At 64.2% G+C, this 16642-nt stretch overlaps 1 protein-coding gene across 3 annotated transcripts in view; it reads left to right on the forward strand.

The window, feature by feature from the left end:
• CHLRE_16g682550v5 (uncharacterized protein) overlaps positions 1 to 16642 on the forward strand; it is a 46332-nt gene that overhangs the window by 23687 nt on the left and 6003 nt on the right. For all 3 annotated transcript variants that reach the window (XM_043071466.1, XM_043071467.1, XM_043071468.1), the window contains 41 exons: positions 81 to 250; positions 406 to 535; positions 712 to 866; positions 1003 to 1079; positions 1376 to 1812; positions 1944 to 2226; positions 2511 to 3004; positions 3209 to 3292; positions 3461 to 3587; positions 3781 to 3925; positions 4058 to 4207; positions 4399 to 4486; positions 4652 to 4779; positions 4919 to 5253; positions 5426 to 5785; positions 5951 to 6108; positions 6251 to 6417; positions 6631 to 7034; positions 7157 to 7324; positions 7485 to 7614; positions 7819 to 8108; positions 8238 to 8400; positions 8573 to 8660; positions 8860 to 8986; positions 9133 to 9567; positions 9757 to 9940; positions 10106 to 10339; positions 10545 to 11822; positions 11973 to 12217; positions 12347 to 12572; positions 12747 to 13058; positions 13211 to 13317; positions 13509 to 13743; positions 13936 to 14016; positions 14255 to 14653; positions 14818 to 14897; positions 15033 to 15387; positions 15555 to 15622; positions 15791 to 15875; positions 16123 to 16213; positions 16511 to 16608. In XM_043071466.1, the coding sequence (XP_042915983.1) occupies positions 81 to 250; positions 406 to 535; positions 712 to 866; positions 1003 to 1079; positions 1376 to 1812; positions 1944 to 2226; positions 2511 to 3004; positions 3209 to 3292; positions 3461 to 3587; positions 3781 to 3925; positions 4058 to 4207; positions 4399 to 4486; positions 4652 to 4779; positions 4919 to 5253; positions 5426 to 5785; positions 5951 to 6108; positions 6251 to 6417; positions 6631 to 7034; positions 7157 to 7324; positions 7485 to 7614; positions 7819 to 8108; positions 8238 to 8400; positions 8573 to 8660; positions 8860 to 8986; positions 9133 to 9567; positions 9757 to 9940; positions 10106 to 10339; positions 10545 to 11822; positions 11973 to 12217; positions 12347 to 12572; positions 12747 to 13058; positions 13211 to 13317; positions 13509 to 13743; positions 13936 to 14016; positions 14255 to 14653; positions 14818 to 14897; positions 15033 to 15387; positions 15555 to 15622; positions 15791 to 15875; positions 16123 to 16213; positions 16511 to 16608 (9371 nt within the window). The remainder of the gene's footprint in view (positions 1 to 80; positions 251 to 405; positions 536 to 711; positions 867 to 1002; positions 1080 to 1375; positions 1813 to 1943; positions 2227 to 2510; positions 3005 to 3208; positions 3293 to 3460; positions 3588 to 3780; positions 3926 to 4057; positions 4208 to 4398; positions 4487 to 4651; positions 4780 to 4918; positions 5254 to 5425; positions 5786 to 5950; positions 6109 to 6250; positions 6418 to 6630; positions 7035 to 7156; positions 7325 to 7484; positions 7615 to 7818; positions 8109 to 8237; positions 8401 to 8572; positions 8661 to 8859; positions 8987 to 9132; positions 9568 to 9756; positions 9941 to 10105; positions 10340 to 10544; positions 11823 to 11972; positions 12218 to 12346; positions 12573 to 12746; positions 13059 to 13210; positions 13318 to 13508; positions 13744 to 13935; positions 14017 to 14254; positions 14654 to 14817; positions 14898 to 15032; positions 15388 to 15554; positions 15623 to 15790; positions 15876 to 16122; positions 16214 to 16510; positions 16609 to 16642) is intronic.

A 16642-nucleotide genomic window follows, 5' to 3' on the forward strand; every position in this document is an offset into this window, starting at 1 on the left:
CTCATCTATGACGCTGATGCTGGTTGCCTCCAGTTACCCTTTCCTGACTCTTCTTATTTCATGACGTCATCCTGCTACAGGCCACAACCTCACGGGCGATCCGCCTCCGTCTACAGTCGCGGGCGGCGACCGCTTCCTGATCGGTGCCGCGGATGGCGGCTACCCGGCCAGTCTGGCGGTTCTGACGGCGCTGCAGGACCTTGTGCTGGATGACGTCAAGCCGGCGTCTGCAGGAAGTACATTCTTCCAGGTGCTTGCGTTTGTGCGTGCGTTTGTGTCAAGCGGTGTGGCACCTAGGTACCTACTGGTGGACAGGATCCAGCTGGGTGGTCTGGACAAACCTCCAAGCCTTCCCCCAACCGTTAACTCTTCCGCCGCCGTGCGTTCGTGCGCGCGTGCCCCCAGACGTCGTGGAGCAGCCTCGCCGCGCTGCGCCGCCTCAGCCTGAATGTGGACGCGGGTAACGCCCTGCCGCCCGAATGGTCCGCCCTGACGAGCCTGCGAGCGCTGCGGCTGTACGGCGGAGGCGGCCAGGGTGAGAAGAGCGCCGCTGAGCGACAGCCACGCAACATTCTAGGCATGCAAGCAAGCAGTGAGAGCGGCGGCCGGATGAGGGGAGCACTAGAGACTGAAGGGTGAACGACAGCGCTGGTCAATCGCTGCCGCCTCGTAATGCCTTGGTACCCTGCTTGCTCATGTGCGCGCGCGCAGCTGCTGCGCTTCCTACGGCCTGGTCCACGTGGACGGCGCTGACGTCATTTGAGATGCAGTCCACTCCGGCGGGCATGGCCGCCTACGGCAACTACTGGGTGTTTGACGGCGTCACACCACTGCCCGCGGCGTGGTCCGCATGGACCGGCCTGCAGGTGCCGTAGCTGCAGGCAGGGGGGGAGAGGAGGGAGCGCAACGGCACATGCGACGCGTCAGGCATACCACATACGCGTCCCACCCACCTGCCTTCCCGCCCTTCCACGCTTACCCCCGACCTCCGGGTGTCAACAGGTCTTCCGCCTGGATGGCACCAGCGGCCTAACGGGGGACATTCCATCCGCCTGGGGCGGTGCATGGACGGCCCTGAAGTGAGTGTCGTGACTCTTAAGGAAAGCGTGCTCATGTGGTTGCTGCGTGTGGATGCTCGGTCGTTGATGTGGACTCTGTTTCCATGCGGCCACGTCTGGCACATCGTGTTCGCCCCGCCCTCGCCCGGCTCTAGCACTCATGTGCACATTTGTTTGACGAATGCAATGCTGGGGTTTGGGGATGCGCTGCACATTTTTGGGACTTCGGAGCCCTGCGTTGGCCCTGTTCCATCGCACTCGCTTGTGCTTGCCCATGCCCACAACGAACCCGCACACATGTACTGTGCGCCACGCAGGGAGCTGTCATTATCATACAACCCCGGCATGGTCACCTCAGCAACCTCGGTGGCGGCGCTGCTCCAACCGCCCGGGTCGCCTGCGTTGCAGCTGGTCTCGCTGTCCCTAGCCTACACACCGGCTGGCAGCGACACACTCGATCACATCCCTCTCGCAGCTATGACCACCCTCACTTCGCTTCAATTGAATGGCCGCGGCTGCAGCGGCACCATCCCCGACGCCTGGGCCGCTGCCGCTGATGTGCCGAACATAACCGCAACGGTAACGGCTTCAAATGTTACGGTTGGATCCGGGCCCAAAATGACGGCGCTGTCGGTTTTGGATCTGTCGGGCAACTTGATCAGCGCGACCATCCCAGCCTGGCTAAATGGCTTGTTCCCGCGTAACCTGCCGGCGGGACTCGCCGTGCTCAGTCTCGACACCAACCAGCTGACAGGTGCGCAATGTATGATTTTATGCAAGGTCGCGTAATACGTAGCGCGTGCCCAGCGGCTTGGTTGCTGCTGCTGTTGTCCCACGGTGTTCCTGCATGCACGCCATGAGCCCTATTCCATACCGCATTTACAGGCACGCTGCCGGCGGAATGGGCTACCAACGGCGGTCAGGCCTCGTTCGCCGAGCTATCCGTCTCGGACAACTTCGTGACTGGGGTAATGCCACCCGAGTGGGCGCCGTTGGTTTGGGGCACGGCCAGCCTCGACCTGTGCTGCAACCACCACGTCGGGGGCTCCTGGAACGGCCTGCAGGGGCCCATTCCTGTGGAGTGGGCGTCGTATGGCGTGATCATCAATGGCGTCAACGCCAGCAGCAATGTGTACATGGGCTCACTCCTCAGCAAGCTGGATCTCAGGCGGGTCACATGTGTGTTCCAGAGAGCATGTGTGTGTACCGTTTGTGTGAGTTTGTGTGTGCCAATGTGTGTACCAATGTGTGTGCGCGCGTGTGCGTGTGTGTGTGTGTGTGTGTGCGTATGCGTGGAAGGGAGTCAACTACGTGCACGGGTTCGTGTGTGCTGCTGGTGTGATATCGGGGCTGCTCCTTTTTCGTTACGCCTTGTGCCACGTCTGCCGCCGCCTCAGTCACTGATCCTGCCTTACCATCAACTCCCAACAAACGCCGGCCAATAATCCACAGCGGCAACGACTGCACCTGCGACGCCGCTGTGCCCGCCGGCTCCTGGCTGGACGTCAAGCTCAACGCGAGCCTGCTCGCATACAACTACACCGGATCATTTCCCGGCGCGTGTACGGCAGTCGCATGCGCCGCGTACACGTACCCTCCGCCTCCGCCCTCGCCGGACCCGCCTGCCCCACTTCCCCCGTCTCCTGAGCCACCGGTACCTTCCCCGCCTTCTCCTGGGCCGCCTTCGCCTGTGCCGCCCTCGCCCGCGCCTCCCAGACCTGATCCTCCCAGCCCTGCGCCTCCCAGCCCTGCGCCTCCCAGCCCGCTCCCGCCCTCGCCTGCGCCGCCGCTCCCGCCCTCACCTGCGCCGCCCAGCCCCGCCCCGCCCAGTCCCATTCCGCCCAGCCCAGCACCGTGGCCCCCTCCTCCCAGCCCGCTCCCGCCCTCACCTACACCGCCCAGCCCGCTCCCGCCCTCACCTGCGCCGCCCAGTCCCGCCCCGCCCAGTCCTATTCCACCAAGCCCAGCACCTTGGCCCCCTCCTCCCAGCCCGCTTCCGCCCTCACCTGCGCCGCCCAGCCCGCTCCCGCCCTCACCTGGGCCGCCCAGTCCCGCCCCGCCCAGTCCTATTCCACCAAGCCCAGCACCTTGGCCCCCTCCTCCCAGTCCGGCCCCGCCTTCCCCGTTTCCTCCCTCACCGGCTCCTCCAGTCCCTCCCTCGCCCGACCCACCCTCTCCAATGCCCCCAGCGCCGCCGCCGCCTGTGCGGCTCAGCCCACCACCGCCGCCCCCAGGTGAGGGCTTGCTGCTGCTGCCACTATGTGCTTGCAAACATGTGCTGCTGCCGCACTCGGACATTCGACGTACGTGTTCACCCTGTGCTAGCGTCTACAGTAACTGGTGACTTTTGCATCATCATCATCATCATCATCATCATTCTCGTGTTTGCCTCGTGCCCACAGCCTCGTTGCCTCCAGCACTGGTGTTCGATCCCCAGTTCAACCCCTCCGTCGCCTTCACCGCCATCCTACCGGGATTGTCAGCATCCACCTACCCCGGCGGTGCCACTTCGCTGCTTGCAAACTATCGGTGCGTCGCCCGTCTCTTGAGCGAACGCACGTGCTCACGTGCTGCCATGGCAGTTTTCCAGGCACTAGCACTCCTGGCAGTGGTGCACATGCAAGGCTTGGTCCGGGCAGGTACGCCTGCCTCCCAACCCTGTTACACGTTGCCACTTGCCGACACTCTGTAAACAATTGCACCATGGCACCGCTGACCACAGGTCAATCATTGCACGAACGGCTTCGCTGCCCTCCGTCGACTACGTGGTTGCCTCACTCTCTTCCGGAAGCGCTGGTACGGCTGTGGCGCGGCGCCGGCTGATGCAGCAGACGGCCACAGCCGACCCTGTGTCCCTCACCACCCTGGTATGTGGCGTGGCGTGGCGTGGCACAGCAATCAACTGCAGACCAGTTCACACAGCGCTCGTTCATTCTTCTGCTGGCTTTTCTTAGCCTTGTAGCTGATAACAAAGGAGTATGCTCTGGTTCAATGTGTAGGTCTGGTTCCCGTCCAACTGGGCTTCACAGCCAGGGCTGTTTCCCAACCAAACCGCTCTGGACGCATTCGTCTTCAACCTGCGGCACCTGCCCGCCGCCGCGCTGTCGGCACCCACGGCCTTCCCCGCGTTCAACGCATCCAGTCCGTTGGTAAGTCGGTGCAGCCGGCTACAGGGCTATCCGCCAGGCCGCGGGCTGTTGCGGGATGCTTGTTTGGACACGCTCGCGCACAGATTGCCATGCCTTTACGGCGGTTGCAAGCGGGCGGGGGCAGAGGCTCGTGCCGCCTGTCAAGTTTCCAACACGCCGCCCTCACGCCTTGCTCCCGCATATCCCACCAGGTCTCGGGCCTGACCAGCACCGTGACAACTCCCAGTCTGTTGGACAGCAGCGACCTGGCGAACAGCGGCTCAGACGCTGCCACTACAGGTGCGTAGGAGCGAGCGATGTGCGTGGGTGGGCGGACATGTGGTTTTGTCACGCCACGCTGAGGGCCTAACTAGCCCCAAAGAAGCGTGCCGTCCTACGTGTCGACACAACCTGGTGATGAACCATAACGGCTCGCATAATGTTGCCTGGCTTGCACGGCTGCAGTGGTGGCGGTGGTGAACGTGGACCTGAGCGGCGCGGGCGCGGAGGTGGCGGCGCTGACGGCCTCCTCGGGCTTCAACCTAACCGCCCTCGCCGCCGCCGACATCACCCCGCCCAGCATCTCCGTCAAGGTGCGGCCCTAGATGAACAGCACTGGATGGCTCACCCGCACACAAACCCGACCCGCTGCTGTAATTGCTGACACCCTTATCCCCTCCCACGAACGCATAGCCCACATGTCAGACCACACCTTGTGCGTGCGTGCTTCAGGGTGACACCGTGTCCCTGGTCCCCGCCTCCGTCACCACCCCATACGCCGACCCGCCCGCCACCGCCTCGGACGCGCTGGACGGCTTGGGACGCCTCGGCCTCATCACCACCTACGGCCTGTGCCGCCTGCCGCCCGCCGGCCTGACCGGCTTGGTCATGGCCTCTGAGGAGCCTGGTGACTTGGACCTGCAAGCGTCAGGGCTGGACTGCGGTGGAGGCGGAGGTGGAGGTGGAGGCGGAGGGGATCTGCTGCTGCCGTTTGTCAACGTGTCGGCGCCCAACGCGCCAGGGGAGGTGTGGCTCACGAGCTGGGGCGTCGTGAACAGCCGCGGCATGTGAGTGGGCGGCGGGCGGGAGTGCCCCACTCATGGTAGCAGAAGGTGCCCCATGCGTGCATGTGTGCGCACGTGTTCCGTCGCCCCGGGCGATGCATAGCTAGTGTGGTCCCTGTAGCCTGGGCTTGCAATGATGGACCTCCTGCACGTAACCCGCCCTTCCCTCACGCAGCCCCGCCGTGCCGCGCTACCACGTAACGCTGGTGACCGACCCCTGCGCCGCCTCCAACGAGGTATGGTGCGCCGCCTTCGGCCGCTGCTCTGTTGGCCGTCAGTGTGTCGCCGTCAACCTCGGCAGCAGCCTCGCCAGCAGCGGCTCGCTTTCCTCCCTGGGCGGTGGCGGCAGTAGCACCGGCAGCAGCAGCTCTGCTGCAGGTACCGGCAGCAGCAGCAGCAGCAGCGATGAGGGCGATGACGGCAGCAGCGTGGACAGCGGCGCGCTGAGCATTTTGGCGGGAGGCGGCAGCACCACGGGCCAGCCTATCCTGTTTACAGACGCAGTGGCGGACGTGTCGGCGGGCGGCAGCGGCAGGTGGGGTTTGGATGTGTGTCTCCGGGAGCAAATATGGGTGCCTTTTGCAGCGGCATGCCAGGGGCTCTTGGGAAGTGAGTAATGACGGCGTGTGATAGTCGCTCGCGCCATCCAGTCCACCCAGCTTTCGGCCGATCCACTTGCGCACGCATGTGCTTCTGACAGGACGGTGGTGTCGGTGCCGCGCGACACCTCGCCACCCCGCATCATGCTGCGTGGCTCCGGCAAGCCCGGTGTGAGCCCCCTCGGGGAGCCCGTCATGATGGAGGAGGTGGTGTACGGCTCAGGCGACTGGACCGACCCGGGAGCCTCCGCCACAGACGGTGCGTGATCGAGGATTGTAGAAGGGTAACAGAGTAGTAGCAGGGTGGATGGGTTGCGTTTTCCTGTTGCAGGTTGGCGGGTCGCGTGGTCGGCGACCTGCAGTAACCCATGGCAATTGTCGTACGCGCCCGGCGCCCGCAGTGAACGCGTACGGGGTAACGGTGGACGTCACGGACGCCATCCGGCGGTACGGCGCCGCCAAGGTGGATACCACCTCCGCCACGCCGCTGGACGCGCCGTACGGCTTCGCGGTGCTGTACACGGTGGAGGACGTGGCGGGCAATGCCGCCGTGCCCGCCTGGCGCCTGGTGCGTGTGATGGAGCAATCGAAAATACTGCTTTCTAGCTTGTGGGGTCAAAATGGATGCGGGTATCGACCCCCCTTGGCGGGGTCTGGGTTTCTTTGGGATTAAAAGATATTCCTTCCTTTTTAGTGTTGCATACCGCACACACAACTACTCACCCACCCGCCCAGGCGCATGCTGATCCACGGTATTTCATGTTTTCGGTGTTGAATGCAGATCCGGGTCGTGTGCATAATGCCTGAGACATTTTGCACCACCGCGGATGGTGACCGGCAGTGCACGGTCAACGGTGTATGTGCATTAGGCGCGCAAGCAGCCTCGCTGTTCGGCTCCTCGTCCATTACTGCCTCCTTTAGTGGTGGCTCAGCCAGCTCAGCAACGTCAAGCAGCACTTCCTCGAACGCCACGTCGTCCTCCTCTTCATCCTCAGGAGCCGGCTCCTCATCTGCCAGCAGTAGCAGCGCTAGCACTGGCAGCAGCAGTGCCTCATCCAGTACGGGCTCGGACTCCGCCGGCGATGACGGTTTGCCGTACGAGCCGGCGATGGTGATGGGCGGGCCGCGGCTGGCGCTGCGGGGCCCGCGCTACGTAGAGGCTGCACAGTACGGCACCTATGACAGGTCAGGACAACGTAGTTTGTCGTGCGAAGTCGCACATTAGCTTTTGCAATTCCAGTTCAAATGAGTTGTTGTGCCTTGCTGACCGTACCCGTGAATGCCATGATGCGATGTGACCGCCGCAGGTGCGCCTCGTCTGCGTCCTTCCGTGGCGCCGACTGTGACGCCGGGGTGGCGGCGTGGGACGCGCGGGATGGGCGGCTGGATGCGCTGGTGCGTGTGTGCGGCAGTGCGCCGCTGCGACCACCCACCGGCGCCTCGCCGGTGCCCATCCTCATCGCCTGCGGCATCAGGTGCGTGCGTGATGGCGTGTGTGCGCTTACGTGCCATATGCCGATGGGCGTGTTCGTTCATGACCTGCGGTATTCCATGGCCTGCGTGCTGTAAAGGGTTGGAGACTTCCAACTTGACCCTGATAAGTTGCCAACCCGATTTCCTATCTCGGCGCCGCAGCACCGCTGCACCCGGCGCCTACAACATTACCTACGTCGTCACGAACTCGCGGGGAGTGGCGGGCAGCACGTGGCGGCAGCTGACTGTGCGGGCGGGATGCCTTCCCGGCGAGGCGCTGTGCCCAGACCGGGTGCGTAACTGTGCTCGTGTATGTTGAGGCTTTCCAAACAGCCACGTACAGTAGTACAGCTGGGTTTGTCCGCGACTGCCGCTCCCTCTTTAGGTATCAGAGGTGCACGAGCGAGGTGATTGCACCGCATGGCATACGGCACGTACCGTACTTGTTGATACCACAGACGAGTCACGCCGTATGTATGCTGTTCTACATTTGCAGGTGACGTGCTCCGTCGATTTGGTGTGTCCCTCGAGCCTGAAGCTTCCAGGGACAGCCGGCGCAAACACAACTGGCAACGCCACAGCCGATAGTAGCACCGATAGCAGCGGTAGCTCAACAGGCACCAGCGCCAGCAACAGCACGGGTGGCAGCGGTTTCAACACGGTGCTCACCACACCCACCGCCGCAGCCGCCAGCAGCAGCGGTGTGCCCGCGAACGTCCCGCCCAACATCACCCTGATCGTGTCGGAGGCCGCGCCAGTGCACGTGCTCATCAAGCGAGGCATCGAGTAAGTCCTTGAAATCTTCGGCTCAGGAACTGGCGCGGGTGGGACGCCACATTGCAGCGTTCCTGTGTTTCTGGCCTGCCCAACAATCCCTCTCAAAAATCAAACCCGCCTGCTTACGAACACGCGCAGTTACGTGTTTTGCAACGGCGCCGAGCCCAGTGCGGACGTGCCCTGCGAGCCCGGCGCGCTGGCCTTCGACCCCGACGGCCTTCCCGGCTCGTCCAACCTAACCGGCACAGTGGTGGCGTGCCCACCCACAGCCTGCCTCACCACACGCGGCTGCAGCCAAGACGTAAGCATGCTGCAGGCACATTGTACGATGCCAACGTGCATGCATGGGTGCAAGCGCGTCTTTCCTGGCGGGACGCGCATGTTCTTTGATTGGGATCGGCAAAGATAGGTCAACGTGAAGGCACCACGCACAACGCGCAACTGTGCACCTTGGTCCGCTGCTTGCTGTACAGGATCTATTGAACTACGCGCTGCAGAAAGTCGGTTTGGCGGGCTGCAACTTCCGGCCGCTGGCGCCCGTTGGCACTGTCTTCCTCGTCGGTGCGTACGGAATGCGGGGCTGCACCGGGGGGCAGAGGCACAAAGGTTATCTGCGGTAATCGATCACAAGTGGCATTGTGCAGCCTGATTTACCCACAACATCTGGACATCGTCAGCTCTTCTTTGTGGCATGCACCATCCGAACTTCGTTGCCGCCGTATGGTCCTTAAAACCCGCCTCGCCCTCCTCCGTACGACAGACCTGTGGGTGTGGGACGCGGGCAAGGCCAACGCCTCCGTCGTGCGCTACGTGGAGATCACAGACCCCTGCCCCAGCAACGGCAGCGACTCCGCTCGCTACGAGTTCTGCCGTGATGCACAGGGCAGGTGTGTCGGCTGGGTGCATGGCTCTCACACCAGCTTTCAGGATGCGACCATTCCGGCCGCCTACGTTCCCCTGCGCGCCCGCCGCCACGCCATACGTCATCCCCTGCTGCAACCCTTGCCTGCCTGCCTGCCTGCCCTGCCTGCAGGTACTTCTGCTCGCCGCTGCCGTGCGAGCAGGCGGTGGCGCTGCGGCCGCCGGCGCGGGATCCGCCCGTACTGGCGCTACTGCCCGAGGTGGCGTACATTGAGTACGGCACCGTGCCGCCGTACTACCTGGGACCCTGTACGGCACTGCTCCGGCCCAACACGTTCAACAGCAGCTCGCAGGCTGGCTCAGCCAGCAGCATTAACAGCGGCCGCGGCAGCGGCGGCAGCGCAGTGTCTTGTAGCGCGGTGGCGGCGGCGCGCACGGTCGCCGCCGACGGCACCCAGGCGCTGCTGGATCTCACGCCCTCCATATCCGTGCAGCCCGTCAGCACCTGCAGCGCCGCGGCCGACGGCACGAACGTGGCGTGCGCCACATGCACCCTGGAGCAGCTGCACGTGCCGGGGCGCTGCCCGCCCGGCGCGTACAGCTACATGTGCGTGCGTGTGTGTGGGGGGGGCGTGGTTGCGGCCCGAGGTGGGCTGCCAAGGCAGGCACAAGGCAGAACTGCCACAACATGACAGCAGGTTGGGGTTGCTGATGACATGTGCGCCACCTGTGTCGCGTTCCAGGAGCTGCCAAGAATCCTACCTCACGTTATTATGGCTGCCCACCTGGTCCACAGGTTCTGGGTCACGGACGGTAGCAACACCGTCAGCCTCACCCGCACCGTCATAGTGTACCACCGCTCCTCTGTGCGCGGCCTCGTGGCGCCCTTCCCGCCCACCACCAACTTCAGTGCGGCGCTCGAGACCGCCGCCGCCATCAACACAACCGTGGCGCTGCTAGCAAGGGCACCGGCCTCCAAGGTGACTGGCACCACAGCTGGCATACCGTATACGGGTCCCTGAAGCTGGTGGACGTGTCTGTGCCACACCAAGAGGACGACAATTACCCTCCCAGCTGCATCGGCCCACCTCTTTCTAACAGAAGTCCATGGACCTACCCTGTGTTCATTTCTTGTGTGCGTGCAGGTGGCTGCGCTGCTAATTGCCAATACCACGGCGCCCTACCGCTCCGCCGTGTCGTACATGACGGCGCGGCTGCAGGGCCCCCTGGGGGTCAATGCCAGCGACGTGGCCCTGCGCGGCGCCGCAGTGGTGCCGCTGCCGCCGGTGCCTGCAGCTGGCAAGAGTGGCGCCGGCAACCGAACGAACAGCAGCAGTAACGCCAGCACTACTGCAGGCCCCGCGTCTTACGTGGTGCAGGTACGCACGTGCGCATGACAGGGTTTCTGGGCTTGCGTGCGCTATCGCTTGCATGCACCATCTAATCTCCCCTCTGCACGTGGCTTTGCTTTCCGATACCTCTCGTGCCAAGCCGACTCGGACCGAACCCCATCCCACTTGCTGCCGTCCCTTCAATTCCGCCACGCTTCTCTCCTGCCTCCTGCCTGTCTGCATGGTGCTGCAGGTGGACGCAGAGGTGTTCACATTCCTGCCCTCACCCAGCGGCGGCAGCAGTAGCAGCAGCAGCGGCTCTCAGCCGCAACAGGGTGGAGTGGCTCAGCTGCTGCACGAGGCAGAGCTGCGTGCCTGGCGCCTGTATGCCTCCGCACTCACCTCCTCAGCCGACTTCCTGGCGCAGCAACTGGCGACCGCGCTTGGTCTGGTGGGCGACGGCACCTCAGGCAGCCCCAGCCCCAGCTTGCTGCCGCGCTCAGCCATTGCAGGTCTGGAGGCCATGCCGCCAGCCGCGCCGCCGCCTCCTGAGCCGCCCTCGCTGCCGCCTCCGTCTCCGCCGTCTCCACCGTCCCCAGCGCCACCGGCTCCTCCCTCGCCTCATCCGCAACCTCCGATTCCGCCAGTCCCGCCGGCGCCCGCTGTCCCTGCCGGGGCTGGCGGCGGCAGCGGGCGGAGGCGTCGCCTGGGCCAGGCTGCGCGGCGCTCGATGCATTTGGACAACGACGGTACCTCAGGCGATGTTTTGCCCCAATCAGATAAGGCGCGGACGACACCTCAGCAACAGCCGCGTCGAACACCGCGGCCGCAGCAGGAGGGGGCTGCTGCGTGTCCGGGCGGCCCTGCCTGTGGCAGCAGCAGTGATGCGGCGGACGAACTGGATGACCCCATCACCAGTGGCTATGCAGACTACGATTCTATAATTCGTGGTGGCGATGACGCGGCCACTGCCACTGCCACTCCACCCATAGGGGGCGGCGTGGACGCGGACGGGGTTGTCGGGCACGGCAGCGGCGAATCTACAGAGGCCGGGCAGGGGCGGCCAGAGAGTTTGGTGGTGTGGGGCGGCTGGCGGCTTCAATCGCATCCGCTGATCAGAGGCGACCACGCAGCGTTGCCGCCAGGCGGGTCGCGACCGGCGCTGTCGGCGCACGTGCAGGTCGCACTGGAGGCGCTGGTGAAAGAGCTGGTGGAGGCAGAGGCGAGCGGTGCCGAAGCCAAGTCTGGGCCGCTGGCCAGGTGGCGGCGGCGGCTTCGCACGCCGGTGCCTCCTGCCGCAACGTCGATGGCGCAGCCGGCGGAGGACTCTGCTCGCCGCCACCTGCAGCAGCAGACTGCTGCCAACTTCACTAGCGGCGCCAACAGTGCCATCGCAGCACTGCTGTCCTCGTCGGTTAACATGACAAACACCAGTGCCACCGCCTACACATCGGCAGCGGTGCCGGCCATTGGGTCGGTGGACGTCATGCTTGCCTCTCTGGCGGCCCAGGCGGCTGTGGTTGCAGTGCAGGTGCGTTGAATGTATGCGGTGGCCGAGCGACTAGCTCGCTAGGGGCACGGCGGGCGCGAACGGCGTTACCGTACTCGCCGTGTGTTCGAACAGTTGTAAGTTGCTTAAGAAGAACTTGTATGGACCTGACTATTTCTCGCCCTCCACCAGGTAAGCACGCTGCTTGGAGACACCGGCCTGCTGTCCGCGCGGCTCAACAGCACCGGCAGCGGCAGCGACACCAATAGCAGCAGCAGCGGGGGCAGCGTGAGCACCGCTGCAGCGTCCGGCTCCGCCGGCGCGTTGTCGGCCGCTGGTATAAATGCTACGGAGGACGCATATCAGCAGCGGGCCAGCGCGGCATTTGCGACCCTGCTGGCGAAGCAGACAGCAGCTTCCGACGCAACAACAAACAAGTGAGTCCTCTTTCTTGGGGTTCAGTATGTATCCAGGATGCAGATTAGCAGCCGTCTGATTGCATGCACCATTGCTCTTACACCTGCACATTTCGCGGGTATGCATCAACCTCCATGCCTTGTGTGTAGTGCGGACGTGGTGTCGGCCCTGCTGGACGCACAGCTGGCCGCCGCGGCGGTGCAGTCGGCCGCGCTGTCCGACACAGCCGCCCAGCTGTCTGACCTGACGGCTGCCACGGAGGCGGCGGCGCGGCGTACGGCGTACGACACCGTGCTCATGGAGCAGGCCACCGGCGAGTGGGAATACGTGTGGGCCAACTGCAACGCCACGCTACTCAACGAGTTCCAGCCCCAGGTGCGAGCTCATTTTGCCATGAACACCCTTTGCATCGCTGCTGTCTTCCTATACTCCCTCCCCCACCACACCTGCTGTCTACCTCGCTACACTTCTCTGTACCAATCCTTGCAACCCGCCGCCCCTCCCCCCCCCCCCCCCGACACCATTGCTTGCATGCGACTCATCAAGCAGGCTGACCTGGTGTGGAGCTTTACGCTCGATCGCTACGGCCGCGCCGCTGCCAACAGCGCAGGCGCGATCGGCCGGCGCCTGCGGCGCCAGATGCGCGTGGTGTCCACCTCCGCCGGGACCGTGGCTGTGACGCGGCAGCAGCAGTCGGCAGCAGCCTCGTCGAACACCTCTTCCTCTGGCAGCGGCCGCTGGCAGGGCTATGTCCCGGTTGCGACCGAGGAGGTGGTGGACGTGCAGGTGGCTGGTAGCCCGGACGCCCCGCAGGCGCCGCAGCGCGACCGCGTGCTGTTCCCCTCGCAGTCGCTATACATGGTGGGTGCACGCCACAGCTGGTCACCCGTCATGTATGCGCTCCGTGACGCGACTGGACGTGCCACTTTGAAGTGCCATAGCAATCGCATGGGGCCGAGCCGACTGACGGCTGCTGTCGCTGACGCGTGGCGGCGCGTGCTTTTGCGTTGCAGGTTGGCGGTGTGCTGCTGCACGCCACACGCCGTGCCATTGACGAGCTGGGCCGCTGCACAGACGTCCGCGCGGCCCGGTTCAAGCAGCTCAACTTCGAATGCATCAGGTGCGTGTCCTCAGCAGCATGCTGTCTTTGCGGCGTAAAGGTGCTTGGCACTGGATAGGCGTCCGCCGAACGCCTCGCCCCCATGCCCACACATCCTGCCTGCCTTACGCCACGGCATTAACGATTGGCGCCATGTTACAAGTGACGTGTCAGTGCACGCATCTGACGTGCAGCCACATGCGCGCACGCAGGCACACGGTTGGCTCCTCCTCCGCCCCGCTGTCGGCAGCCACACGCGACCGCCTGTTTGCCACGGAGCTGCACCCGCTGCACCCGTACGGCGTGGATCCCGTGTTTCTGCCCAGCTCGGCCCTGTACGACAGCCACCTGTCCGACTCGACGGTGCAGTACTACAACACGACCGCCGGTTCGGGCGAGGTGTCGGCCACCGGCGCGCCGTACGCCTTCTACCACCGGCCGCTGCAGGTGTGTGCAAGCTGGCTTTGCTGTCTGGAAATTTGTTTTGTTCGGTTGTAGACTTGTAGCACTCCCGCGCTTTGGCCTGACCTCTGACTGAAGCGGAAGCATTGCGCAGTGATTGTGCTTGTCTTCTGGCGCCTTTGAAACAGCTTTGAAGGGCGCCTTGCAATCTGACCTAATGTGTGTGTCCTCCCTCAGGGCTATGCCGATGGCTTCCCGGTGGTGCTGCCGGTAGAGCTGAGCTCGACGCGCATGGCGGACCTGCTGAGATACCTGCAGGTGAGGGGCGGGCAGGGCATGCATGAGCGGGTTTCAGTGACGTGCGGTGTGTCCTATTATGGTGCGGCACGGTGCGGCGTGGCTTGGGTGCAGGCACCCGGCTGGATGGGGCACCAAGCCACCACCGTGCGGCGTGCATGTGCACGCAAGTCCTTGCCTGTCTAGCCCGTCCACCTCGCTTGCCTGCACCCAATCTCCCTGCATCGTCAACATGCGCCGGCGGCGGCCCCCACCCCAGGACGCCAATTATCTGGACCGCTATAGCTCCAGCCTGGGCGTGCGGCTGCTGCTCTTCAGCGCCGACCTGCGCGCCTTCGGCGCCGCCGCGCTGACTTTCAAGTGGGCGCCCGACGGCTCCATCGGCCTCCGCTTCCGCTTCAGCGGCCTGCCCGCACTCACCTACCTGCGAGATGGCGGACAGGATGGTACCAGCAGCAGTGCCAGCAGCAATGCCAGCAGCAATGCCAGCAGCAGTAGTGCAAGCAGTAGCGGTGGCGGAGCCACGGACTGGCAGACGGTGGTCACACGGGAGGCGCTGGGGCTGTGGATTCTGGCCGGCGTGTTTGGGGTGGTGGTTGCGGTGCAGGCGGCGCGGGCGGCCGCCAGCGCGTTCAGTCGCGACCTCACGCTGCGGCAGGTGTGTGCATGTGGCTTAAAGCTCAAGTAGACCCCGCTGCTAGCATTCCAAAGCCAGACAGCGGACCTTCTGATGATGATGCGCCTTTTTAATGTATGCGTGTGCATGTATGGTCGCCCTGCTACTGCTGATGAGCGCTGTTATGAAACCTTTGCATACCGCAGAAGTGGGACCGCTTCGGCAACCTGCTTATCGACTTGGCTGTGGCGTGTCTGCTGCTGGCGTCAGCAGTGGTGCTGGCCTGGTAGGTGCTGCGTGCCTGCGGTGGGCAGAGTGGCTTGCTTGCGGTGCTATGGTGGTGCAGTGGGGTGGATGCAGCACCAGACGCAGCACCCGCTTTCGTTCACCTTGAATGCAACCGCGCTCTTGCCCCATCCAGGTATATGGCCGCCCACGCCGCCACCTTCAGCGCTCGCCAGCACTACACGCTGTACGACGCCATTGCCAACGCACGTGCGCGCTGGCTGCTGCCTCCCAAAGCCGACCCAGCCACTCTGCTGGACGGCAGCTCTGCCACCACTGGTGCCAGCAACATTACTACCGGCGCCGGCCTCGGCGCCGGCGGTGGCGGTGCGTCGGCGGCCATGGACCGCGCCACGCTGAAGCAGGTGGCGGCGGAGCTGAACATCAGTGAGCCGCTGCAGGCGGGGGACCCGGGCCGGTACCTGCTTCCTGACGCGGCAGTGGCGGCGGGCCAGATGGAGGCCCTGGCTGACGTCATGGGCTCGGCGCAGGTGGGCGGCGGCCGATAGATTGGATGCAGTGGGCGCAGGGTTGGGGAGAGCGAGTTTGTGCTTGGCAAGGGCACGGTCACCGTGACGCTGCAGTCCCCTGCCCGGGTGCCTTTGTAAACTCTGAACTCCAGACGCTGACTTTGCTGTGTCCTGTATCATATGTTCAGGAGCTATCCGACCTTTGGGCTGCGTACGGCCTGATCCAAGCCATCACCCTCATCCTGTTGATCGGAAGGTGAGGATTGGGCGGGTGTTAACCATGTGGGCGATGTATGCGCCAGCTAGCTGTGATGAAAACGCCCGGGCCGGCCGCCGCAGCTTACAAGGCAACGGTTCGTGCATGCTTTCGCCAACCCAACTCACCAATTTCCCCTCCAAATGTGATACTCCCCCTCCGGAGCAGGTTGCTGTCCACGCTGTCCTTCCAGGGCCGCCTTGGGCTCATTGTGCGCACCCTCTACCACGCAGTGCCCGCGTTGGGGCATCTGGTGAGTTGAGGTGAAAGGTCTCACTACCCGGTAACACCGCTGTTTCTGGTTTTGCCAGTTTTGTTGGTGCCGCTTTTCGTGATCAGGCGGGCGTGCACAGGAGGCTCGCCTCCTCCGCACCCGCAATGGTGTTGCCTGTATCCATCATGCCTGCACCCCAGCCGCAGTGGTGCTGCTGGTTCTGGTGTGTCTGGAGTGGCTGCGTCGTCCTGAACCCCACGTCCTGTGTCTGCGTCTTTGGCTGCAGGTGCTTGTCATGGTGGTCATAGAGGTCGCGTTCGGCTTCTTCGCACACATGGTGCTGGGGGCGCGGCAGGAGACCATGTCCACTCTTTCAGGTGCGGAGTGTGCTGCTGCGTGGAGCTGCTGAGCAGGGCATGACCACGGGACTGCGTGCCCGCCCGGGGTGATCGTGGCCTTGTGAGAGGGTCGCACAGGGCGCCCTCGGCATGGCCTGCGCAGGCCTGTCACGAGACACGCCTCGCATGCCGCGCACGGTGCTAGCTACCAGATGACAAGCACACCGGTGTGACGTTGATCCGTATGCATGCCTACATTCGCGCCTCCCGTGCTCTACCTTGATGCACTCGCACCCCCGCCCATAAATCCATAATGCTTATTGACTGCATTTGCAGGCTCTCTGTACGATACCTTCAGTCTTATCATTGGAGAGAGCGAGCTGCTGTCTGTGGACTCCATTCTGCCGCCGGAGCAGGAGTTCATGTGGGGCGAGGTGCGTGGGTGCGCGGGTTGCAACCAATTGGGGA

This window comes from Chlamydomonas reinhardtii, chromosome 16 (genome assembly GCF_000002595.2).
Source record: "Chlamydomonas reinhardtii strain CC-503 cw92 mt+ chromosome 16, whole genome shotgun sequence".
Taxonomy (NCBI): Eukaryota; Viridiplantae; Chlorophyta; class Chlorophyceae; order Chlamydomonadales; family Chlamydomonadaceae; genus Chlamydomonas; species Chlamydomonas reinhardtii.